Below are 24,801 nucleotides of genomic sequence, written 5' to 3' on the forward strand. Positions count from 1 at the left end.
TTCCTGAGGAACTCGGCATCTTCCTGCAGACCCTGTTGTGTTGCATCTGCTTTTTGTCTTCTGTGAAATACTGAAGGAGGCAGATAAGTTTGGAAGAATCTCACCTTGGCAGTTTGTTTTGAGGTATCCTTGAGCTGAATGTTCCCACTGGTAGCTCTCCCCACAGACACCTTCACTTGCTGCCGGTGGAACCATCGTAACCAAAGTGGAAAGGGAGCCCTGAAATGACAGCTGTGCTAGCCAGCCCCAGAAGTCCTTTGCACACGCGCCGTGTTAGCGGAGTATGATTAGAACCTACATTGCACCAGCTAGGACAGAAATGCTCTCTAACCCCTGATTTACACTAGGACTTTGTTTAGAAATAAGCCCACCAAGGTCGAATTTATAAGCCAAGCGTCCACACGGCCAAGCCTGCTGTTTTGAACTAATGGGCCACAGAATTTGAAATCTGTACCCCTGCTTTTCCTCCGGCGTAACGCTAATTCTGAAATAGTGATTTTGAAATAATGGTAGCGTGGATGCTCCACTGCTGTTATTTCGAAATAATGACTCCCCAGTACTTCCTGGGGCTCTAAATCTGAGGTAGCACGTCCACAGTAATGGACCCTGCCTTGGACTAATTTTGAGGCTTCCCCCTCAATGGCTAAAAAGTATGTTCCTTCACAAACCCTGCAAGCATCTTTCTGCGGGGATTTGGGCTTGTCAGTTTTTCAGAACAGTAAAAGTAGTTTTTTAAGGTTAAGTCCCAGCTTGACAATGCCCTGGCTGGGGTGATTGAGTTGGGTTGGTCCTGCTTTGGGCAGGGGGCTGGAGTCGATGACTCCTGAGGTGTCTGCCAGCCCTAGGATTCTATAATTCAAGTTTGAGATCCTTCTTTCTTCCATAAAAGTGTCTGTGCAAGACACTGGTAGAGAGACACAGGGTTCTGAGATCTGTCTGTCTAGGAGTGACTGACCTCCCAGCAGGACACCTGCCAGACCTCACATAGATGCCACTGTATGAGCATCTGAAACACGGGATCTTGGGTATTTTCATGTAAAGCCCTGTCAGTGTGCTCAGGGGGTGAGTAACATGGAAGCTGACGGCCGTGTGTTGCCTCCGGCCACAGAGATTGATCTTTTCCAAGAGAGGTTCTTGTAAACGTGAATTTGTAGCAGACATTGACAAGTTTCTTACACTCGGACGCCCTTGTTTTGTGTTTTATAATATTATTCCCTTTTTAACTGCTGGCTCCGTATTTATACCAGCTGTTCTTGGGTTGTTTACTTGAATCACTTCTCAAGACCAAATGCTGGTGGAACAATTTTAAGCCTTCCTGTAAGAGATTTTGTTGCATTTTAATGAGAGCAATGATATGAGAATATGCAAATGAGCCCATGTACTTCCTGCAGGATGACAGGAGTAGCCCAGAGCATGAAAGAAGCCTCTGTACAGCGCAGTCTGGGATAGAGATCCGGCCGCGCTCATGGCAGGCAGGGCGGGTTCTAGTTCCCACTGGCTGTCACGTAGGAAGTTACTGACTACGCTGGGCAGAGCAGTTTGATGGGCAGGTCTCCTGGTATCAGGCGCTGTCTCAGAATCGCCGTATCCTGAGCAATGGGGCAATCTCAGGATGGGACTTACCAAAAAGTGCTGGATTGAAGCCCTTGTGTCATGTTTCCTGGGCCATGGTGAAAGCGTCTATTTTGCTGCTACCAGTGGTATCTTGGCAGAAAAGCCACGTGTTGGAGAATGGAAACTTGCCACCAAGGTGAAATTCTGGCTGGCAGCTACAGCCTTCCTTGATGTGGTACTTCCAGTAGGGTGTGGTTGAGGTTGGTTGGCTGGAAATAGCTGGAAGAGCCACTTCTCTAGATCTGCTTTCCCCTGAGGGCCGGATGTAACCTTGTAACCCATGGAGCGTCTTGGCGTCTTCTCCGAAACTGACCTTGCCTCTGCTGTTCCAGGCACTTTGCATGTCTCTCCTCCAAGTACATGTGCCCGGGAGTGCCAGCTGTGATGAGCACCCTGCTGGCCAATATCAATGCCTACTACGCGCACACGACCGCGTCCACCAACGTGTCTGCTTCGGACCGCTTTGCAGCCTCCAACTTCGGGGTATGTTTCCGGGTGAACGGTCCCGCCATGCCGCTGTGACGGGTTTACTGGCTTGGGGTGCCTCTGGCTTGCCCTCTCCTTACAGTGACATGCTAGTTCTGCTGAAGGGACGGTGTAGGAAGAATTACCACCGTTGATGTGGTCTCTTGCACCCAGGCTAGAGGCTGAGCAGCGCAGTGCCCTGTTCTCCTGGCCCCTGTGCCCCAGCCGCACCAGAGTGCAAGCGGCATGGAGCCCTGTGGGGATTATCCTACACAGCGTGCCCCCTGCACGTGATGGTTTCAGGACTTCCACGGCTTTAGAAGTCTGTCTCCAAATCGCTGCTGCGCTTCTTGCTGGTGTTTCTCAAGTTGAACTCTCTAGGGCAGGGGCGGGGAACCTCAGGCCCGGGGCTGCGTCTGGATCTGGCCCCCGTGGCTCAGGGCCCCCCTTTGCATTAGGGATTCTGCGCTGGTGCTCCAGCCCCCCCCCCCCCCCCCCCCCACCCTGTCACGGCATTGGAATGCACAAAATATCCTAGGCCCGCCCCCAGGCTCTGGGGTGTGAGGCGAACGTGGGGAGTGTGTCTCCTCAGTCGGGCGCCCCGTCAGTGGGGGTTTTTGTGTGTGTGGCCCCCGACTGATTTTTGTGTGGGTCAGTGGCCCCCAACCGAAACAAGGTTCCCCAGCTCTGCTTTGTTGGCTAACTGAGGCATTGATTGTACTGTGCAGTTTCCGTTGTTTGCCCTGTAATACCCGGTAGAGGATGGGTGTGTTCGGGTTCTCAGAACGGGGGTTGGGACAGGCCATGCTCTGGTGTGGGACACAGCGGATGCTGAACCAGCTCCCAGCGGCATTGGCCCCAAGTATGGCAGCGATTGGAGCTGGATGAAAGTGTTGGATGCATGTTTCAGACGCTGGCCCAATTCCCAGCTTGGGGTTGACCTTTGGGGATTGTGTTTTGGCTAAAAAAACAATTCCTGAAAACACACGTTTTGAATTGACCTTCTGAAAATGTTTCGCAGTAAGTGAAATGTTGGCAAGAACCAATTTGAGAGTCTCATTTGCATGAGTGAGGGCCTGTGCCGCTGGCCAGAGCCAGTGTGGGGACGAGCCTTTGCTTTAAATGTGATCGTTGTGTCTGTGCAACCGTGCAGCTGAAGAACTGGAACTTGTGTCCATTCCAAATACGTAGTGGTCTGGGATTCTCTGCACTGGAGCAGTGTATGGGCCTCCTTTAAGGGACGAAGAAGAATTTCCTGACCCTTGTAAATATTGAAATCCCTCCTGAGCTTGGTGTGGCAGTAAAATCAGAGATCTGAAGCAAGTATTGTCTGCCCACCACGTTTGTACAATAGAATGAACGCAGATAGCCTCCTCCCACTCCTCTGTAACCCAGCGCTGGTTCTCGGGAAGCACTCGTCTGATTGGAGTGCTGAGTAGATCTACTTTTCTGTGATGGAGCATGAGGTTATTTATTGGGGTCTTTTTTTTTCTGCCCAACAGAAAGAAAGGTTTGTTAAATTGCTGGACCAGCTGCACAACTCACTCCGTATCGACCTGTCCATGTATAGGGTAAGTGTCAACGAATAGCATGTTTTCAGGGTCTCTTGTGTACAGCATGGGCTTTCTCCCTGTTGTGGGTATTTTCATGACGTGTGGGCTCCTGTCACCCACCAAAATTCTTCAGACACACAACGAAACCATTGTCTGTCTTGCGTGTTCACAGTCGCCCCAGGCAGGCCGTGTGAAGGACACGTCTACAAAGCAAGAGCTGCTCTGTATCACAACCCACACCGGTCTCTCTTGGGACTGTACCGAGTGGCTGGGTCCCATGTGCTTCCCAGTCGGCCGGGGCTGGCCAAGGTTGGGGCAGTATTCCAGCCCCGGGTCTGTAAGGGCACCCCCAGGTTCAGTCCCCTCGTCTCAGGCCTTCCTTGGAATGTGGAAATTGGCACCGAAGCCACCGCAGAGCCTGGAACGAGCCTCCCAGCCCCGAGCTGCATGGTATGAACCATGCGAGTTCCACCAAGGGTGTAGGCCCCACCAGGGAGCCAAACAAAGGGATTGCCCATCAGCGTAGGCTGATAAAGCCCTGGAATTACTGATCTTTGGAAGAACAAACTTCCTGAGCAGTGCCCACTCCCTCCTGCCTTCTCTGTCCCCAGCCGCTGCTGCTTGTAGGTGACCGTGAAGAGTCGCCCTTTCAGATAAAGCCTCTCTGTTTCTCTCTGCCCTCCCCTTCCTCTCGCTCCGTGCCCAGCCGGAAAGCCTCTCTCCTCCCACTCTGCGGGCCTCTGTGTAGGAAGTCCCTTGTCCCCTGGGGCAGGGTGAGGAGTTGAGATAATCAGAATGGTTGGCCTCAGACACTCGGTGATGGCTTCTGTCTGACGGTCCCTGATCACGGTGGCCACCCCCTGTCCTGGGCAGAGCAGCTATGTGGGGCACATGAGCAGGGCAGAGTGAGGGCTACTCTCTTTCAGCACAAGGGCCTGATTCATCGGCGAAATCTCCCAGTCTGTCATGCTCTGTGCTTATGCTACATTGTGCATATTCCAGTCTAAAGTAATTTGGGATGAATATTCTGTCAGATCCCCATTTCTGTCTGTCTTGTTCAGCGGGTGGCTCGCCTTCATTTGGGATAACTCGGCATTGTTGTATGCGTCCTTTGCAGGGGGGCGGGCAGGCTGGAAGGGTGGCTGCGGCCAGAGCCGTCTTACAAGAAGATCTTTGCCAAAGCCCCCCCACCTCCCGGAAACCTGATTTCCAGCGCTGTCCCATGGCGCTCGGGGATTGAATCGCAGTCTTTGTGCTCTGAGTGCAGAGAAACCTTTTGACAGCCCCCCTGCCGCACGCAAGGCACATTCTAATTCTGTTAGAAGTACTGCTGGGAAGCATATAATTATAAATAGTGGAATGATACTCTTTATGATGGGGGGAGTTAATCCTTGGAGGAGATGTTAGTTCGTTCTGCCAAGAATAGTAATATAGCATGTGAGCTGTGGTAAAATGTAATTAGATCTAATTTGTGATGTCGAGACTTGATTGCATAAATGGGTTCCTAATTGATTTTTTTCCAGAACAGCTGATGTTCTTTCAAGGGTAGCTCTGACATAAGTCATCCTCTGACAATGAGGAGTCTAAGAGCATGTTATGTTGGCATGTGTGCTCTTCAGTTGTTGTTGCTCGCTCTTTGTCAAACTCTTGCTTACTAGCTTACCAAAGGCAGAAGAAGATGTCTCGCTTTGCGAATGCCCTGTCTGCCAATTTTTGCCAGATGTGTCGAGCCATCAGCAGTACTTCTGGCACCACAGTAACCCCCGATTGTAACTAGCGCTTGTCTTGTAGCCGTGGGTGACAGGAGAGGGGTCATGTGAGGATTACCTGTTGTGTTCCGTCCCTCTGGAGTTGGCCACTGGTGGCAGACAGGACGCTGGGCTAGATGGACCTTTGGTCTGGCTACTCCCCTTCAGCACAAGCAGTAGGGCGGTCACGATTCCAAGGAGAAATCTCCCAGGCTGACAGTTCTTTTGTTCTTAGACGTATTGGTTACTGGCCGGCGCTCTGGCCACAGGGGAGGGCTAGCGCAGGTTGTGCCCGTGAGCTAGGCTGCTGCCACTTAGCTGTCAGTGCAGAGCATGTGGAATCCAACCAGCTTAAATGAGCAGCTTCGAAGGAATATCTGATGTTCCGGCTAATGCCAGCGAGAGGCGCTCTCTGCAGCTCCTGCGCCGTAATGCTTCTGGCAATCAGTGTGACTAGCCACCTGGCTGCGCCTGATCTTGCAGCAGACCCAATGAATGGCTTAGAAAGGGTATTTCAATCCGCTCTCCTGGTGCAATCGCATCCCACCCACCCTCTCCCGCCTATTTAGGGCTTGTCTCTATGGACCTGCAGCTCTCAGCACTCGCGGGTGTAAATCTGCGCCACGTGACTGCCACATACGGCGTGTCCACAGGGGCCCTGCTGCCACACACAGAGCTGTTCATGTGTTGATCCCCGTCTGTGTTCCACTGGGGGGTGTCCAGCAAACTAGCTTCCTTCCTAATTGCCTGAGACACTTGATCCATGAACTACTCTCTACTAGCTTTGAGACCCAGAGTTGAGTGAGTGAGTGGGGCTCCCCCCACTTCCCATCTGTATTCTGCTAGGTGATTATGATGCTCTCAATTTAGCAATGCAGAAGTCAAGGTGGCGATACTGTGAACCTCCTAAAATAGCCTTGCACCTCCCTGCCCTGGCTACTCCCTTTTGGGCCAGAACCTCCCAGAAACGCTGGGTTTCCTCAATGGAATCTGTAGGGGGTAGGGTATGCACGCACACACGACCAGACGTCAGTCTGTCATGGCTGTGAATCTGGCAGGGCTCTGCTGACGGTCTGCACGACACAAGGAGAACTGGACGAGCACAGACCGAGGGACACCGCTAGCAAAAATCTTCCAAACTCAGATGTGCAGAGCTCATGCACAGCCCACAGTGGCACAGAGAGGGGCCACACTTCAAGAACTCAGGGTCCAGATAGGTAAGGGACCTCCTTCCCTAGTGAGCCTTGATCTGCCTGGTGCCAAAACGGGGTAGATCCAAGTACAGGAAGGGGCCGGCCGTGCTGGCCAGCAGGGTCCACGTGGACGCCTGGTGCACGGCAGGCTAGTGCAGTGTCGAAGCACGACAGCTTCCTGTGGACGAAACGTTCGTGTAACCCAGCGGCTAGTGCTGCGAGACTTGGGGCATTCTGGTTGGGTTTTGGGGACCCATGCCCATGGCTGTTTGAACGTCGTGCCCTGCTGAGTGCAAGACTGTGCGTGGAGGCTGTCGGCTGAGAGCGGGTGTGCGACAGATCAGTGAGACGGTAGGGAAATGCTGGGCTTAGCAAGTCCGGAGCTGAGGGCATCGTGTTGTGAAAATCCCCTCGGAAGCCCCTTGAGGGTGGTGCGCGGACAGGGCTCTGGGGAAGGGAAGTAAGTACCCAGTGTTAGGTACCTGCAAGCCAGGCAACAGACAGTGAAGTGCCATGGAACTCGGATACTGTGGCACCACACCGGGCATCCTGACCGGCCTTCTCCAAAGAGAGGCTGGGACGTAGTGGGGATTGTGCTCGCTCTGTTCACGTCGTGTGGTGGGTGATTCCGCCTGTCCTGTGCTGTTCTATTGTAACTCTGTGTGTGTGCGTGCCTCAGTTTCCCTGCACACTGCACTGGTGCCCGGCTGGAGATGGGATGTTGGGCGTGGCTCGTGCCGAGGGGAGGCTGCCCCATCTTACCACATCCACAACAGTAGCTCAGGCTGTGCTGTAACCTGAACCTGGGTTGGGGGAGCAACCAGGTGACACCTTGCCTGGGAATCTTACTCTTGCCCCCTCTTTTGTTATCTCCGGGCTGGGGCCAGTTGCTGGGAGAGTGGGTTAGTTTTTCAGTTGGCTTAGGGAGAAGGGGGTTGGGGCCGGGGTGTAATAGGCATCGCAGAAGCTTGGTGGAATGAGGATAATCCATGGGGCGCAGTAGTGCCATGGTTCAAACTCTGTAAGAATGGCAGAGCAGGTCGTACCGGTGAGGGTCTGGCACCACGTGACACAGCCTAGAGTCAAGTGTTGTAAACATCTTCAGTGACTCCAACTGTACCATAGAGACTCTGGATAGAAACTCCATGCCTGCGCGATAAGAGAATGACACTCGGATTCTACCTCCGACCACCTGACCAGGCTGGGGATGGTGCTTCTGAAATACTCAGTGTGATTAGACAAGAAATCCCAGTGGTAATGGGGAGCTTCATTTATCCCCTTATTGAGCGGGAAGATGTCTCCTCAGGACAAGATGCAGAGACCATTTCTAGACCCCATTAATGACTGTTTCCAGGAGCAGCCGGAACCCACAAGGTGGCAGGCAATTCTTGCTTTAGTCCGAAATGGGCCACAGGGTCTAGTCCACGACCGGCTGGTAATAGTGGGTATAGCCGACCGGCTGGTAATAGTGACCATACTGTCATTACATTTAACTTCCTTCTTGGGGGCAGGAAAGACCAATGGAACCTACCCCAGTAGCACTGAACTTCAAAACGCAACTCCACAAAAACGAGGCCAGTTAAACAGCAATTCCAAGCCTCAGTCACAAGCTGCATGGAAACAGTTTAAAGTACGTCCCATGAGAGGCTTATAGAATCACAGAACTGGAAGAGACCTCAGAAGGTCGTCAAGTGCAGCCCCCTGCTCTAGGCAGGACCAATTCAAGTAAAGGTAAATGCCGAGTAGGGAAAAACATGGAGACAAAAAAAAATGTCCATGCTGGGTAAGCAGAGTGGAAGAGGTGAGAGGCAACAAGACACCGCTGGCGAACTGGAAGCCGCATCCTAGGGAGGAACACAGAGGGGCGCAGAAACTCTGACAAGTCCAGTGTAAACGTGTCATTAGACGGGCCCAAAAGGAATGGAAAGGCAATGAGTGAAAGTCACAAACCCCAATTAACAGTAAGTGTAAGTACCTCAGAGGCTGGACGCCCGCTGGCTGGGGCGGTGCTACGGGGGCACTCGATGAAGACCCAGGCCCTTGCAGGAAAGCTACATGAATTCTTTGCACTGGTTTTCACTGCGGTGGATGTGAGAGGTGCCAGGCCTGGGTGTATCGCCAGTGTGGGGGGAGGAGGGGGAACAAAAGGGTCAATTGCCCCAGGGCCTGGAGATTGAAAGGGGCCCAGAGCTCTGGGCTGCCGCTACTGGAGTGCTGCTCCATGCAGCTGTGAGGGCGGGGGCAGTACTAAGGGCTGACGGCCCTGGGCCCTCCCTCTTCCACGCTCAGCCCCACCCTTCTGGGCATGGCGCTGGGCCCCCCCACATGCCCACCCCGCTGGGCACTATCCCAGAGTGAGGGGTCAGTAGAGAAGGTTTTGGAGCTCACCGTAATAAATCCGGACCGGGAATTGTGGGGAAACTTAGATCTGGAACTGCAGAACTACTAGCCCCTGCAGGAGTAGGTTCATGGTCAATTGCTAATGCAACACCCGTTTTAAAAAGGCTCCCGGGGCTGCCCTTGGTTGGAACTGGACTGAAGAGGAGACTCCTCCAAGGGTCTCTGCTGGGACCAGTGCCGACCAGCACGCTGGCTGAACCCTCTCTTCAGAACTAGCCGTGCTGTCGGTGCTGCATTGCTGCTCGTGCTGTGCTTGTTCTGTGTGTAAATACAGGCCTTCTGACCGGAAATAGACATGGGCCGCTGGCACATAAAATGAAAAGGACGCAGACCATGTTCTGCCCCTCCCCCTCTCCCTCCCAGTCAAGGTCTCATGCTTTGGGAAAGGGGGGTAAACAGGAAGTGGCAAAGATGATAGATAGAAAATGCCTCCAGAGTGGACCCAGGCCACAAGAGTAGACAGCCCCCAGTACGTCACAGATAAGTCTGCGAAGTTACAGAGCAAACTCCCAAAACTGGCTGACTGGACAACAAAATGGCTGATGAACCTGAGTGTCGATAAATGCAAAGTCATTCACATTGGGAAAACAGCATCCCCGCTCTGTGTACAAAATGGTGGGCTCTAAATTAGCGGTTGCCACTCGAGAGAGTCTTCGAGTCGTCATGGAGAGTTCTCTGAAAACATCCACTCAGTGTGCAGGGGCAGTCAAAAAAAAAAAGCGAACAGATTGCTTAGAAAGCATTTGAAAAGGGGTAGATATAGTACAGAAAATATACGGATGCTTTATAAATCCACGGTACACCTACACCTGGAATTCTGCATGCAGTTTTGGTCACCCCATTTCAAAAAAATATATTCAGATGGAAAAATTATAGAGGAGGGCAAGGAACATGGGGAAGGTTATGGGACAATTTCCCTAAGAGGAAAGGTTCAAAAGACTGGAACTATTAATCTTAGGAAGGAGATCAGCCCTTTCAGTGCTACAAGCCCAGTGGTCACCCAGTGAAACTGGGGTGCAGCAGGTTGGAAGCAAACATAAGACAAGTGCCTCTTCATGCAGAACAGAGTCAGCCCTTGGAACGCTTCGCCAGAGGAGGCAGTAAGGGCCAAAATTATAACGGGGTTCAAAAATGATCAGGTAAGTTCCTGGACGATGGGTCCAACAAGGGCTGAGAGCCAGGAGGGTCAGAAACAGCTCTGTGTGCTGCGGCCACCAAGCATCTCACTGCCAGAAGCTGCAGGTGGGCAGTCGGAGATGGGTCACTCAGTTCCCCTGTTCTGGTCATTCCCTGTGAAGTGTCTAGTGCCAGCCACTGCCGGCAGACAGGCTACGGGGTAGATGGACCCCTGGTCTCACCCAGCGAGGCCGGTCAGTCTGCCTGTCATGAACCTTCAATGCGCATGAAGAACTTTGTAATGAAACAGATGAATTCTTGTTGTGGAGAGGTCTCCCTTGTCCCGAGTGAAGGCTTTTCTGTATTGAGCATTGGTGTGGGTGATAGAAGTTCTGAGCTGTATTTATTGCCAAGGGCTTTTAACATCTTTGCTTTGAATGGGCGTGCGAGTGTGTGCACAGCTGGTTGCTCATTCACTTGTGCTTTCACTTCTATGCCGGCAGAACAATTTCCCAGCTAGCAGCCCGGAGCGGCTACAGGACTTGAAATCCACAGTGGACTTGCTGACCAGCATCACATTTTTCAGAATGAAGGTAAGGAGCCGTCACAGCGGCAATATTCCTGTGTGGTGGCGGTGTCCGCTACTGCTCGGAGCGAAGCCCTTTTACCCGTTTTTGATGGTTAGAAACTTTTCGGGCAAAACTACATTTCCAGCAGTATTAATAAACAGTTCCATCTGTACAAGAGCTCTCTTGTCTAAGAATATTAAACAACAAGATTTCTCATTTAATTGTGTGTCTCAAAAGGAAATACATACTGAAATCAAGATAATTCCGATAATGAATTTATTAATACAGAGCTATGGCGCATAGTTAAGATTGTGGTTACATTAATGAAATGTGCCTTTTTTGTGCTTGTATTTGTTTCTCATAGGGGCCGTGTGAGATTTGATTTCCTTAACCATTCATTGCCTTGTTCTTAAATGCTTGGTTTCTGTCTGATATATGCACTGTTGTCCCTTAGCAACCTTCACCTTTATTTGTTTTTATCAAAATGAGTTTTTCATTCATGGCATTTCAAAATGTGCTTTGAGTCTGGCTGTAAGTTCTTCGGGCAAGAAATGGTTTTTATATGTTATGAAAATGTACCAGATAAACTAACTACACCAAATAAATGTCTCATAATAGTGTGTGCTGCATTTTGAAAGTGCTCATAATCCATACAACAGTTATGTAAAATTTCAGAGTGATTCCCAAACTCTGCTTTCTGTTCAGAATGGCTCGGCATTTTTTTTAAAGCTGGGAAAAAAAGGGGAACCAAATTTGTTCCCCATCTATTTTCCCATATCTGATGCGTGGAGCCTTTTAGAACAGATGTGCATTGTGAGTGTGAGGTAGAAGATTGAGTCGGAAGCAACAGAATGAGGGTTGCAAGAGGGAAAAGGATGAATGCATCGGCATACTCTTCAGGGCTCTGATCTGCACTTTCAAGTTCGTAACATAAAGGTCAAATAAAACCCCCACCATCGTGGATTTTAAAAAATAGCCTGGGACGTTCTGGGAACTCACGGCTGATGAGATGCCAAGAGCTGTGATGGAATCTCTCTGGACCATTTTTTGCAGTGGGAGAGACTTGGATGTTTGTCTTGATGTCATGGAGAAGCCCCTTGAACCTTACCTATGAGTGCTGCCTGCCTTGCACTGCTTACGCTAGGTTTATTGCTGGAGTTGTCTGTTTTAGCTCCTCATCTGGCCCCGAGTGCCTCCCCATCCTGAGCGTGTGTGCTCACGACATCCCGGTGAGGTAGGGTCACGCACTTACCCCTGGTTTGCAGTTGAAGGACTGAAGCTCAGAGTCCAAGTGACGTGCTCAGGTTCACAGATTCATGGGGCAGCACATGGAACTGAGCCAGTCTCTGTCCAGTGCTGGGTTAGCGCTGCCGCCTTCCTCTCCTCTTCTTCCCGTGACACAGGAGCTATTTTGCTCACCTTTATTCCTGCTTCCTGCCAGGTTCAAGAACTACAGAGCCCTCCTCGAGCCAGCCAAGTAGTGAAGGACTGTGTGAAGGCCTGTCTCAACTCAACCTACGAATACATCTTCAATAATTGCCACGAGCTGTATAGTCGCGAGTACCAGACAGATCCCGTGAGTATCGGAGAGATGTGCTGCGGAGTGAATAATAGCTGAAGCTAAACCAACGTAGCTTCAGTTTTACAGGCTGTGATCTTCTGAATGCACATCTGTTGTAGCAATTGAGGAGCATTGATTGCAGTGAATGAAAGAGGATAATTTTTGCTGTCACTAATTGCTGGAGAGCTCATTTTCAAAAGCCACAGATGTTTTATTCCCTGATTAGAGACAACTATTCAAAGAGTAAATTTGATGTAATGTTCATTCAGTAACCGCCAATTAGAACGCAAACTAAACGAAGAGAAGAAATCAGGTTTAAATTGCACGACTTGGCAGGTGCAGAATTCTACCATGTTTTACTGAATCTATTGACCCTTTGAGTTGCATGCGTGGTGGTTGGTGCAACACGATGCTATAGCTACGTCAGTCCAAAGGGTTCCGTTTGTCCACGCCTATTCAGCAGCCATGTCTACGGTTCGGTAATGTGCGTGGCAGCTTGCTGGCTGGTATGCAAGGTGGGGGAAGGCTTCTGCTAGCCTGGCCCCACCCATACTCCGCCCCAGAACGCCTGTTGTAGGTGTTCTGGGGGCAGAGTGTTGCTGCCCCCACTGCCCGCCCTCCTTGTGCTCCTGGCCTTGGAGGCTGGGGCTGTGCACCTCCTGCCTCCTCCCTGTGGTGGTGGGCGGGGGTGTGCGTGGGGTGCTACCCTGCCTCACATGGTGGGGGAGGTGGCTTGGCTCCCATGGGGGGCAGGGCCCAGTAGAAGGGAAGGGGCTGGGGGCTTGCCTCCCCCAGCCCTACCTTCACGTACTGCCCATGCATGGTAATTACACTGGTATCAGTGATCTGATTAGACGTGGTTAGAAATAGTCTAGTCAAGGAGAGATGTGAGTAAACGTGTCCCTGGTGCCGACGCAGGAAGAGCTAAAGGAGGGGCCGTTTGAATACCAGACGTGTGCAGGGCTTGCCCGCTCGCGGCACGGTCTGCATTGCATGGTGCATGGGGTTGGGTCAGGGAGCTTGTCAAGACCGAGTCCTGGTGGTGGAGCCCTCAGAAGAAAGTGACGAAGGGCACACCCTGTGCAGGGCGGGGCAGGCCTGCTGAGTCGTATTTCTTCAGTCTCACTGTTGAGTTTCTCCTGGCTTCCTTTCCAGAACAAAAATCAGGATCTTCCTCCTGAAGAACAAGGCCCCAGCATCAGGAACCTGGATTTCTGGCCTAAACTCATTACTCTGATAGTGTCCATTATAGAAGAGGATAAAAATTCCTATACCCCTGTCCTGAACCAGTAAGAACCCTCCACGTCCTTCCTGGCTAATGCTAGAAGTAGACTGTCTGTTCTGCTTTATTTGTGACACTGCCCTCTGTCGTCTTCTGCCATGTGTGTGTTTGTAGCGAATACTCGTCTGTCTGTCGGTCGGTCGGATTTGTCTCTCTACTTTCTTTTTGATTGGGAGGGAAGAGTTTGAGAAGGTTGAGTTTTGATGGCGTTTGAACGCATACGCCTTGGTTATTGCACTCTTGAGCTCAGTGAGAGACCTGAACGTGGGTGTTCTTGTAGAGTTGTCTAGGATACACTTTTCTCTCGCCCACGTTTGGCCCTGTGGTGACAGCGCTTTGTGTGGGGCTTGGCGCGTGTCCGTGTTCCGCGCGGGACTGAGAGTTCCGTGGGCGGGGTTGGCTTCAGTGTCCAAAAGGGCCAGTTGGTCTCCTTGGGCAGTGAGATATCAGATACTCTCCATTCAGATGTCTCCAGCAACCCCCCGCATGCCTTGTAGGCAAAGGGGCAGATGGTGCATTGGGGATTTTTGATCTTAACGTTGCAGTGCACCTGATGAGCATTACCCTGTCAGCAACATGACCCCGTAACCCAATGGGGACAAGGGGCCTCGCCTTGGAAGGGGCAAAGGAGAGAGCTAGGAGAAGGATGAACATTTTGAGGTAACAGTACAGAGTTAGAGAGCAGCCCGTACCAGCTGGTCTCCTAGTCACGGCAGCAGGGATATTTTCAGTCTCTTTGAACCGATAGGTCGAGTCCCGTTGGCACTTTCCAGCTAGCCACCTCGTGTCATCACAGGCTGACGGGAATGTGTCTCGTGCTGAACCGTTCGGTTGCTGGCGTTGCTCAGAGCAGACTGAAACGCCCCCTTGTTCTCAGCCCTTCAAGCCTTCTCTCTGGTTCCCTGGTGCAGGTTTCCCCAGGAGCTCACGGTCGGGAAGGTCAGTGCTGAAGTCATGTGGAACCTCTTTGCCCAGGATACGAAATACGCCATGGAAGGTAGGAGTGCGCTGGTGTTCCCCCACGGTTGCTGCTTGCCCCCGCTGCTGACGTTTTGATCCTCGCCCGCGCAATGCGACCAGCACGCGAGGAAGCGCCTGACGTGGCGATCGCTTGCTGTAACCATCCGCAGTCGCTCTCGGGGGCACGTGAACGTGCTGTTCCCATGCCCGTAGGAAGTGGAGAGCTTGTGCACCCCACGTTTTAGTCCCTAGGAAGCACCGTCCTCAACTCCTTCAAATGGCAATAAAAAAAAAGGAGACTGATCGTCGGCTTTCCTGTGCGAGCTGTGGGCACCGCAGTAGGAACGTCCTACTGCCTCTGCCTTGGGCTGCTCCTGGACAACAGCTTGGAGCAGAGCTTGCCAACGCATCACCTTTAAATTCCCCTGATTAACTGAAATAGTCGCCACAGGAGCTGCAGGAACAGAACCTGCAGCCTGGCGGAGTCCAGTGGGGTGGGGTTCTGCAGTGAGGGCCGATGTTGTTGGGAGGTTTCCCGCCGCAGGCTGGGGAATCCCTGCTTGAGCTGCATTCTGTCGGGGCACTACTGCCTCTGTGGTGATGTACAGCGCTAGGTGCCCAGGCTGCTTACTGTGCACGTGCGTGTGTTTGTGGGCGCGTGCAGCCACCCTCGCCTGGAATATGATAGACCGCAGCTTGTGGGGCGTACAGGAGTGGGAAGGTTCTGCTGTTCCATCTCCCGAAACTCCAGCCCAAGTCTCTTTCCCTCGGTGAGTTGAGCGGTAGACAGGCAGGTTGTCCTTTTCCAGCATCTCGCTATGAAGGCAGCTCAGTGTAAGCAGTGTCGGCGGCGTTGGGGGGCTCCTCGGAACCTGGTCTCCATCTCCAGATGGTCAGGGCACGCTCATCCACAGGGGTTTTACCCCCTCCAGAAATGGGGGCAGTGCGTGCCGAGGCCGGGTCACTCCCCCAGCAGAGTCCTGGGGTTTCCAGCGCTCCGTTCATTCCACAAGCATTGGAGATGGCTGACTGTACCTTGTATCGTCCATGGGCCCAGTGGTGCAAGCGTGGATTCAACTTCCGTTGCCTTAGCCAACTGCGTTGGGAGCGAAGCTTGCTCAGCACTTTCCAGGGCGAGGTCTTTAGTGCCTGTGGCCAGGGGCTCCTGCTGTAAAACACAAGGGGCCTATGCCGTCCGCATGCGTACCTCACGTGCACTGCATTGATTGGTGCAATGTCCCAGCACCTCGGGTGGCTCCTTGGTCTCTCTCAAAATGGCCTCCAAGCTGTTGGGTGTTCCCGTATCCAGTTCCAGTCAGAGCCTTACTGGAAGGGTGTCCAGCCTTCCAGAGGGTGGGCTCTGGTTTTGCACACCATCCGAACAGCATGTCGTCAGTCAGGGTTTCGAGATTGTCCTGGTTCGTTTCTGACAGGTCGTCTACCTGGTCGGCGGTAATGAGCTTTCAGCTGCATGTGTGTGCTCCCTTTGTCTAAAGCGTTGGACCCCGTGCACTTGGGCCAATTCAGTAGACCTGAGAGCCCCCGGAAGTGACAGGTTCAGGCAAGGGTGAAACCAGTCGAGCAGGTTTATAGCCAGATGAGATGCATTAACAGTTATCAGCAGGAAGTCTCAAGGGTAAGCCGCTGTGCGTCCTACACAAGTGCATAAGCACCCCCCCCCCCCAAGCAGGGTCAGTCGGCGCTCACCGCTTGCAGTGCCCTTTTATAGACCTGTGCAAACAACTTAAATCACTTCTTTATGTACCAGGTTGCCACCCTCACCTGCCTAGTTCCCACCCCTCACCTTCCAGAAGGGGCCTTACTTACTGTCCTTCGTGCTGTCAACTTTGACTCAGTCCTGAACTTAGGTCGGTATGTACATGAGTTTTGGGGGAGTCTTTGTACCAAGATATTTCTTCTTAGGATGTTCCGCTACTCCCCTTTGGCTTATGATCTGCACCCGCTGCCTCCCTGTGTCCTTCCATGCTCCCACCTAACTTACACAATCACACAATTATCAAGTGGGCCTCTTCCTTGGCTGCCGTGTTACTGCACCAAAGTCTTGCTCACTAGATTCCAGGCCTGTTGCTGTCTGTCCAACCTGCTCTTCAATATCTCCAGTGATGGAGATTCCACAGCTTCCTTAGGCAACTTATTCCAGTGTTCAACCACCCTGACAGGTAGGAACTTTTTCCTAATGTCCAACCTAAACCTCCCTTGCTGCCCATTGCTTCTTGTCCTATTGTCAGAGGACAAGGAGAACAATTTTTCTTCCTCCTACTTGTAACACCCTTTTAGATACTTGAAAGCTGCTATCATGTCCCCTCTCGGTCTTCTCTTTTCTAAACTAAACAAGCCCAATTCTTTCAGTCTTCTCTCATAGCTAGGGGCGGATATAGGGCAGGGTGAACGGGGCGGCCGCCCCGGGCCCCGCGCTTAAAAAAGCCCCGCGCATGTGCATGGCATCACGGCGCATGCACCGTGGCAAAGGGGGGCCCTGCGGAGTTATGCTGCCCGGGGCCCCGCAAAACAGTCATCTGCCCCTGCTCATAGCTCATGTTTTCTAGACCTTTCATCATTTTTCTTTCTCTTCTCTGGACTGTCTCCCAATTTCTCCACATCTTTCTTGAAATGTGGTCCCAGAACTGGACACAGTACTCCAACCGAGGCCTAATCAGTAGAGCGGAAGAAAGACTTCTCATGTCTTACTCACAACACTCCTGTTAATGCACTCCAGAAGCGGGGGGGAGGGGGGATGTGGGTTTTTTGCAACAGTGTCACACTCTTGCCTCATATTTAGCTTGTGGTCCACTGTGACCCCTAGATCCCTTTCTGCAGGTCTTCTTCCTAGACAGTCACTTCCCATTTTGTATACATGAAACTGATTGTTCCTTCCTAAGTGGAGCACTTTGCATTTCTCCTTATTGAACTTCATCCTATTTACCTCAGACCATTTCTCCAATTTGTCCAGATCATTTTGAATTATGACTCTATTCTCCACAGCACTTGGAACCCCTCCCAGCTTAGTGTTATCTGCAAACTTAATAAGCGTACTCTTTCTGCCGTTATCTAAGTCAGTGTTTCTTAAACTGTGCAGTCGGAGGTGTGCCGCGGAGAGCAACAGAATTCAAAGTGGCTGCCCTTAAAGGGGCAGGTGATTTTTTTTTCCCCCTCAATAGCTGTCCCCCTGACCCTTCTCTCCCCTGCCTCCTTTTTTTTGTTGTCAAAAAAATCCTTGATGTTCCTCATAAATAATTATTGTTTGGTGTTTCTCAGTCTTAAACATTTTAAGAAACACTGATCTAAATAGTTGATGAAGATGTTGAACGGAACTGGTCCCAAAACTGATCCCTGCAGAACGCCATTTGTTATCCCCTTCCAGCATGACGTTGAACCATTGATAAGTGGTTGGATAACTGTTCTCAGAGAGCTTCAGAGGGGTAGCCAAGTTAGTCTGTACAGGACAAACGTTAAAAACAACAAATAGAATGGTAGCACTTTAAAGACTAACACACCGTGTAGGTGGTATCATGAGCTTTTGTGGGCACAGCCCACTTCTTCAGATGTGCAAAAACAGATTGCGAGAGGCCAAAAAGTACCCAGACATGATTTATTTCAAAACAGACCCAAAAAAGAAAATAACAGAATTCCACTTGTCATTACCTACAGTCCACAACTTAAACCCCTCCAACGCATTATCCACAATCTGCAACCTAACAGTCCCGACGGGAAAGAATCAATGGACACAAATCAGATATCCGAAAAGGGAACCTACAGAAACCTGTTGGTGAACACTTCAAGCTGCCTGGTCATTCATGAAGAGATCGTCAAGTTGCTGTTTTGTTACAGACCAGTTCCACAAGCCAAATACACAGGGAAGGGTTGGAACTACAATTCATTCACAAGTTTAATTCGCATGCCAATGGTTTGAATCGAGATACCGGATGGCTGGGACATTATCAACCATCAAACAATGAAGGTGCCAATGGTTCTTTGCCTGTAGAGAGTCTGGTATTGGTACTCTTCCTTTCTAATTGCTAACTAATAGTCTTGATCTGCTTCTTTTAACTCATCAGTTTTTAGGTGCTCCTAGACTATCAGTTTTGCCTGTTACATACCAACTCAGTTTTCCCTTTGATATTTATACACCCATTGCCTCCTTTTGTTCCTCCCCCGCCCATATTTTCCTCTCCTCCTTTCTCCCCCATTTATTTTGGTTCTGGACATATAACACTCCGGTCATCTGAAGAAGTGGGCTGTGCCCGCGAAAGCTCATGATACCATCTACGTGTTTTGTTAGTTTATAAAGTGCTACCAGACTATTTGTTGTTTTTTATGTTCTCAGAGAGTAGTTATGCACTCACCTTACAGTAGCCCCATCTAGGCTGTATTTCCCTTGTTTATTGGTAAGACAGGCATGCAAGACTGTATCAAATGCTTTACTAAAATTGAGATGTACCACATCCACTGCTTCTCCCTTGTCCACAAGCCTCGATACCCTGTCAAAGAAAGCTATCAGGTTGGTTTGACATGAGTTATTCTTGACAAATCCATGCTGGCTGCTCTCTATCATATTATCTTCCATATGTTTTCAGATGAATTCCCTAATTACTTGCTCCATTATCTTCCCTGGCACAGATGTTCAATTGACTGGTCTGTAGTTTCCTGGGTTGTTCTTATTTCCCTTTTTATAGATGGGCCCTAGATTTGCCCTTTCCAGTCTTCTGGAATCGCTCCCAACTTCCATGCTTTTTCAGAGATGATAGCTAACGGCTCAGCTACCTCCTCCGTCAGCTCCTTGTGTATTCTAGGATGCATTTCATCAGGCCCTGCCGACTTGCAGACATCTCACGTTTCTAAGTAATTTTTCACTTGTTCTTTTCCTATTTTAACTTCGAAACCTGCCTACGTCTCTCCAGCGTTCCCTGTTGTAGGCATCCGATCGCCATCACCCTTCCTGGTGAAAACCGGAACAAAGAAGTTGTAGCACCTTTGCCATTTCCACATTTTCAGTTATTGCTTTTCCTTCCATAGTTGGATCTAGTATCTGACATTCCATTCTTGGTTTATTGAATTCTGGTTCCACGTCTTCTGTTTTAAGGGGACACCGTTTTAACACAGTCACTGAACCACGTTGGTAGTCCCTTTTGTTTAGACTTAGTTTTTCTGTCTCTATTGGTACCATTTTTCTATCAATATTTGCTGTTATAGGTTGTTGTAATTTTCATGTACTTTAGACAGCTGAACTCAGAATTCGAGTAAATGTGCTGGTCCAGTTATCACAACATATCCTGGTGCCTTTCTCAGTTGCTTCTTGGGAGTAAGTTTCTCCAGGTGAGAGCCGGCTTGCAATTGTCGTGTAACCCCAACCCCCCATGCTCTGGTGCAAGAAAAAGTAACGGTAAGGGGCACGTGCATGCAGAGCGTCCCTTTTAGAGGGTGGATGGTGCTTGCTGCAGGAGAAGTTAGGGGGCTGAGACGGATTTGTAAGAGGAGGAGCTAAAAGCTGAAGAAGCAGTAGGGGGTTGTTCTGTATACAAAGCCATCTGCAGGGGGCCTGTGGGGCCTGGGGCAAGTCAGCCTGTATGGGCCCCAAATGGGATGGGGGGGTGCTGGGTCTCCTAAGGAGGTGGACGTGGGCCAACCAGGGACATGGGCCAAGGAGCTTAGCTGGAGCAAAGTGCCGGTAGGGCCAGATACACCACGCTGCCTCCTGCTGGCTCAAGGCAGTCAGCTGCTGTCCTCACCTCCTTTGACGCCGTGATGTTGAAATCACAGAGTCCAGCGCGGTCACCCCAGTTCGCCCTGCTCTAATTCCATCTCCTCGGTGCGCATGGTGCATTAGGGCCTGCTTTTGCCCTCTTCCGAATGTGGCTCTGTGAGAGATCCTGCTGCGGGAGAGACTCCCTTTCGAAGTGGGTGTGACTCGGAAGCCTCTTCCATTGGCCGCCTACAAGCCTGCTGCCGTTGGAGTCAGAACTGGTTTGGAAATCAGCTCAGTGGTTACAGCTCTCGTTGCCTGGGCTTTAAACTCCGACGTTCCGATCGGATCAGACCCTTCCCTGAGAAATGCAAATTTACGCACAAAATGAGCTGCTGTGACAAGCAAAGAGTCGATTTAATCCGTGTCAGTCGCGCGCGGGGCTCCCTTCTCGTCTCCTGCTTGCAAGGCTGCTCCCTCCGGTTCCGCGTTGCCCAGCGCTGTCGGTATCCGCCAGAACCCCCGCCAGGTGCAAACACTGCGTCCCAGAGCGGTGTGCACGGGCGAGCAGAGGCCCCTCTCTGCGCAGACGCCAAGACCGATGGGTGGGCGTGTCCTTCCACCGTGCAGCACACGTGCCTAAGTGCTGTCATGGTGGTTTCCCTTGTGCCTCTGCCCCTACGTTCTGGGTAAAATGAGCCCGCTCTGCTCACCGCATGGCAAGTCCCTGGCCTTTGGCAGAGTGAGCAGTTGGGCCTAGATAGAGATTTCCCTCTCCCTGGACACAGCGTACAGCGCGGAACGCTCTAAAGCTCTTGAGCTACCTGAACCTCATCTGCTGGGGAGGCTCCGCAGATTAGCGGATGCTGTGTGAGTCGGAGACAACGGCTGTGCTGGAGGCTCGTTCAGCCAGACCCCGTCGAATGCTGGCAGGTAGCCATGTCTGTCATGTCGAACAGTCCCCCAGACAGGTCCCGGGAATAGGGCCCTACCAAATTCACAGCTGTGAAAAATGCCTCCTGAAACCTGGTCTTGTGTGTGCTTTTACCCTGTGCTGTCCCGATTTCACAGTGGTACCAGGGTTTCTCAGACGGGGGGTCCAGACCCAAAGGGGGGGTTGCAGCGTGGCCACCCTTCCTGCTGGGCAGCCCGAGAGCAGTGGCTCTTGGCCAGGTGTGCAGCTGTGAAGGCAGCGCCCCAGCTCCAGCAGCATGCCATCCCACGTCACCCTCGCTTCTGTGTGCTGCCGTCAGAGCTGGAGAGCGGCAGCTGCTGCCGGAGGACCCGGCTCTGCTGGCAGCAGCACAGAAGGAAGGATGGCGATACCATAGAGCTGGAAGAGCCCTCCAGACGTCATGTGGTCCAGCATGGTAGGGCTGAGTGGAATTTAGACCAGCCCTGACGGGTGTGTGTCTAATCTGCTCTCAAATATCTTCAGTGATGGAGATTCCACAACCCCCCAGGCAATTTGTTCCAGTGATTAACCACCCTGACAGGCAGGAGGCTTTTCCTCATGTGGAACCTAAACCTCCCTTGCTGCAGTGTAAGCCCATCGCTTCTTGTCTTATCATCAAAGGGTAAGAATTTCCATCCTTACTCTTTGTACCAACCTCTTATGTACTTGAAAACTGCTCTCATGTCTCCCCATCTTCTCCTTTCCAGACTAAAGAAGCTCAGTTCTTTCAGCCTTCCCCCATAGCTCTGCTTGCCAGACCTTTCGTCGTTCTTGTTGCTCTTCTCAGGGCTCTCGTTACCATGCCGTCGTACGTCCGGCAGCGCGGAAGTGAGGGCAGCAATGCCACAGCTCCCCATCAGAAACCTTGCAACCCCTCACCAGCCCTTTTTGGGTCCCACCAGGGCGTTTCCGATGGAAATCGGTGAAATCACAAAATGTATGATTCTTAAAATCCCCTGACTCTGAGGTGGGCCACAACTGGCAGGGCCCTGCCCGAGAATCGGCTGAAAATGGATGAGCTCCACCGAGGGAGAACTTGGCTCTTTGCTGCTTTTCCAGGAGCACCTAGAAGTGCCGGCTCCTGCCCAGTCCTGCTGCCTCCTGTGTCCACAGTGATACAGGTTGCCATGGCAACCCCCGTTTGGCTTTACTTTGCTGCCAGCCATCATGCCAAGGGACGGTTTGGGGGGCGCGGCGGCCTGGAACCGTCTCTGTCCCACGTGCCATCCGAGGCACCAGGGACCTTTCTGCTGCTGTGGGTCGTGCTGACTTGGAGTCCTGCCTGGGGCATTTTCCTTGGTCAGTGAGCCAGAGCCGGAGTTTGTCCTGACGCTCTGTCTGCCATTGATGCTTCCTGGGCCCTTGCTGTGACAGGCTGGAGGTGCTGCCCAGCCTTTGACACGGTTCTCCGGACACCGGCCCTGTGAAACAGCAACGTTCTCTTAGCCCTTCTGGGTCCCACTGCCTCAGTTTTCCTCCATAAAGCGGCTTGTCCAGTGTCACAGAGCAGGTCTCCCAAATTCTGGGCTAGCACGCCGACCCCTAGAGCTTCGTCCCTTGGCTCGTGGGCAGGGCATGTCAATATACTGCAGGACTCCCAAGGAGAGTAGGGGGTGCTCTGGCAAAAGGTGGTTGCCTCTAGCCCTGGCCGGGTGAGGTAGGCAAGTGTAAGGGGGGGTTGTTAAAATACGACGGGTTAAACAAACGAGGCTGATTTTAAGAAGCTCCTGTGCCTAGATGCCAGGCCAGTGGGGGTTCCAAAATAGCAATTCAAGAGGAAGGTGAGCACAGGATGCACACGAGGGCAGAAATCTCACTCGCTGCACAGCGAGGGCTGTGAGCTTAATGCCAAGTCCAGTAAAATCCAGGGAAGATGGATGCTGGACAGGCAGCTCTTTGGGCGAGTCTGGAGAGCTGGATCTGCGACCTTCCCTCCACGGCCCGGCTGCAGGAAAGCTGCCGTGAGCTACGGGCTCTGCCGTGCGCTGGTAGGGGGTGCGGGACAGCACGCTCAGGTAGATGTACAAAGAACTGTGGGACATTGTAACTCAACACACAGACCAGGAGGTGGGGGGCGAATTCTCCTTGCCTTGAGCGCCTCCCTCCTTGCCTGGGGGAGACCCGTTGCGGGTCAGAGGAGTGTGAATTCACCTTGAGATGGAAAGAAGGACTCTTGTGCCCACAAAGCAGACTGCAGGACACATGGGAATGGTAAATATCACGTGCCAAAGGAACGTCTCCGGGAGCTCGTCACGCTGGCAGTGAACAGGGTCTTCTGGCAGGAGGAAATGGAATGCCTGCAGTAGATGTGTAGCTTTAGAAATCCCGGACTTACGTAAATGTCATTAGCATTTGCCTTCCGCTTTCCGCCATCACATCTGAATGATTTTGAAGAGGACATACCCGTTTCTAGTGACTTAAGGGCTAGGAAATGCCAGGTTAAACCTACATGCACTAAAATTCCACTACATGCATCTGACGAAGTGGGTCTTTGCCCACGAAAGCTTATGCTCCAATATGTCTGTTAGTCTGTAAGGTGCCACAGGACTCCTCGTCGCTTTTGCAGATCCAGACTAACACGGCTCCCCCTCTGATAGATTGTGCATGTTATGGAAACCCTCTCATGTCAGAAACGGGCTGGGCAAAGCATTGGAGAACATGTTGCAAAGAAGCCGTCTCACACGGTGTATTGGGCCCTAAGAGCTCAGTTCCAGCTGTCCCACCTACAGCATAGTTGTTTCCAGAGGAAACATGCAGGGAAAATAAGAGACGCGTGTGTGGTTTGCTGAGGATAAAGCACAGCAGTTGTTAGAAAATAGCCGTACACTTTTCCTTTAGTCCTGCTGCTAAACTCTTTCATGTCCAGTAAGCTACAGCGCATAAATCCACTGGCATCTCCAGCTGCTAAATGTTTCCCACTTAACGCACTTCTGAAAAAGTAAAGGGTGTGTGCTAATGGGCTGGAACGGAGGTTCCTTTGAACAAAAGGTACAAGAGCACAATTCTGCCTGAGAGGAAATCACAGGCATGTTTCGGGTATCGCTGTGTGCTGTGGTCTGTCTCCTATCGTCAGTGACCTCTGAAATCCTTCCCTTTAGCTAACGGCGAGTGGTGACCAAACTCTGGAGCCAGTCTCCTGAAGTGGGGAGCAGCTGGCCATAAATGAGGGAGCTGCTAAGGAGCAAGGGGGGGTGGATTTATCGGATTTCTTTGATCTCCATCATGTTTTTCTTCCCATGGTTCACTTTTGTGTCTCCTCTGTCCCAAGCCCCACCTGTCTTCCGCATTCGCAAAGTCCTCTTTTCTGGTGGTAAGAATAACCATTTGACTTGTATTTGTTAGTTCCCTTACTGTTCCCAAGTCAGTGTCCCCCTCTCTCCCTCCTGCTGCGGATTGTGTTAGATGTCAGTTCGCAGGATAACACTTCGGCAGGTGTCATGCATCTTTTGCTCCGCTTTGTAGTAGCATTTTATCCTAGCCAGAACAAAATATTTTTGGAAAGGGCTTGGATCCACTGACTCCTCCATTTTTAGTTTCTCTGCTTTTAGTGCATTCTCTTGTGCAGTTTATTTTGGACAAATAGATTTGGCTTTATCCTTCCTGAATCCCTCTAGAGAGCCTTTCTGTAGGAGTCTCAGCAGTTGGTGGCAAGGCTAGTTATAGCATTCCCAGCCTTCCAGAGTC

The 24,801-nt window shown here is 51.5% G+C and overlaps 1 protein-coding gene across 7 annotated transcripts in view; it reads left to right on the forward strand.

Annotated features, from left to right (window-relative positions):
- UNC13B (unc-13 homolog B) overlaps positions 1-24,801 on the forward strand; it is a 341,091-nt gene that overhangs the window by 257,146 nt on the left and 59,144 nt on the right. For all 7 annotated transcript variants that reach the window (XM_075932833.1, XM_075932834.1, XM_075932838.1 and 4 more), the window contains 6 exons: positions 1,947-2,097; positions 3,582-3,650; positions 10,593-10,682; positions 12,100-12,234; positions 13,375-13,508; positions 14,413-14,498. In XM_075932833.1, the coding sequence (XP_075788948.1) occupies positions 1,947-2,097; positions 3,582-3,650; positions 10,593-10,682; positions 12,100-12,234; positions 13,375-13,508; positions 14,413-14,498 (665 nt within the window). The remainder of the gene's footprint in view (positions 1-1,946; positions 2,098-3,581; positions 3,651-10,592; positions 10,683-12,099; positions 12,235-13,374; positions 13,509-14,412; positions 14,499-24,801) is intronic.

Source organism: Pelodiscus sinensis, chromosome 6 (genome assembly GCF_049634645.1).
Source record: "Pelodiscus sinensis isolate JC-2024 chromosome 6, ASM4963464v1, whole genome shotgun sequence".
Classification (NCBI taxonomy): Eukaryota; Metazoa; Chordata; order Testudines; family Trionychidae; genus Pelodiscus; species Pelodiscus sinensis.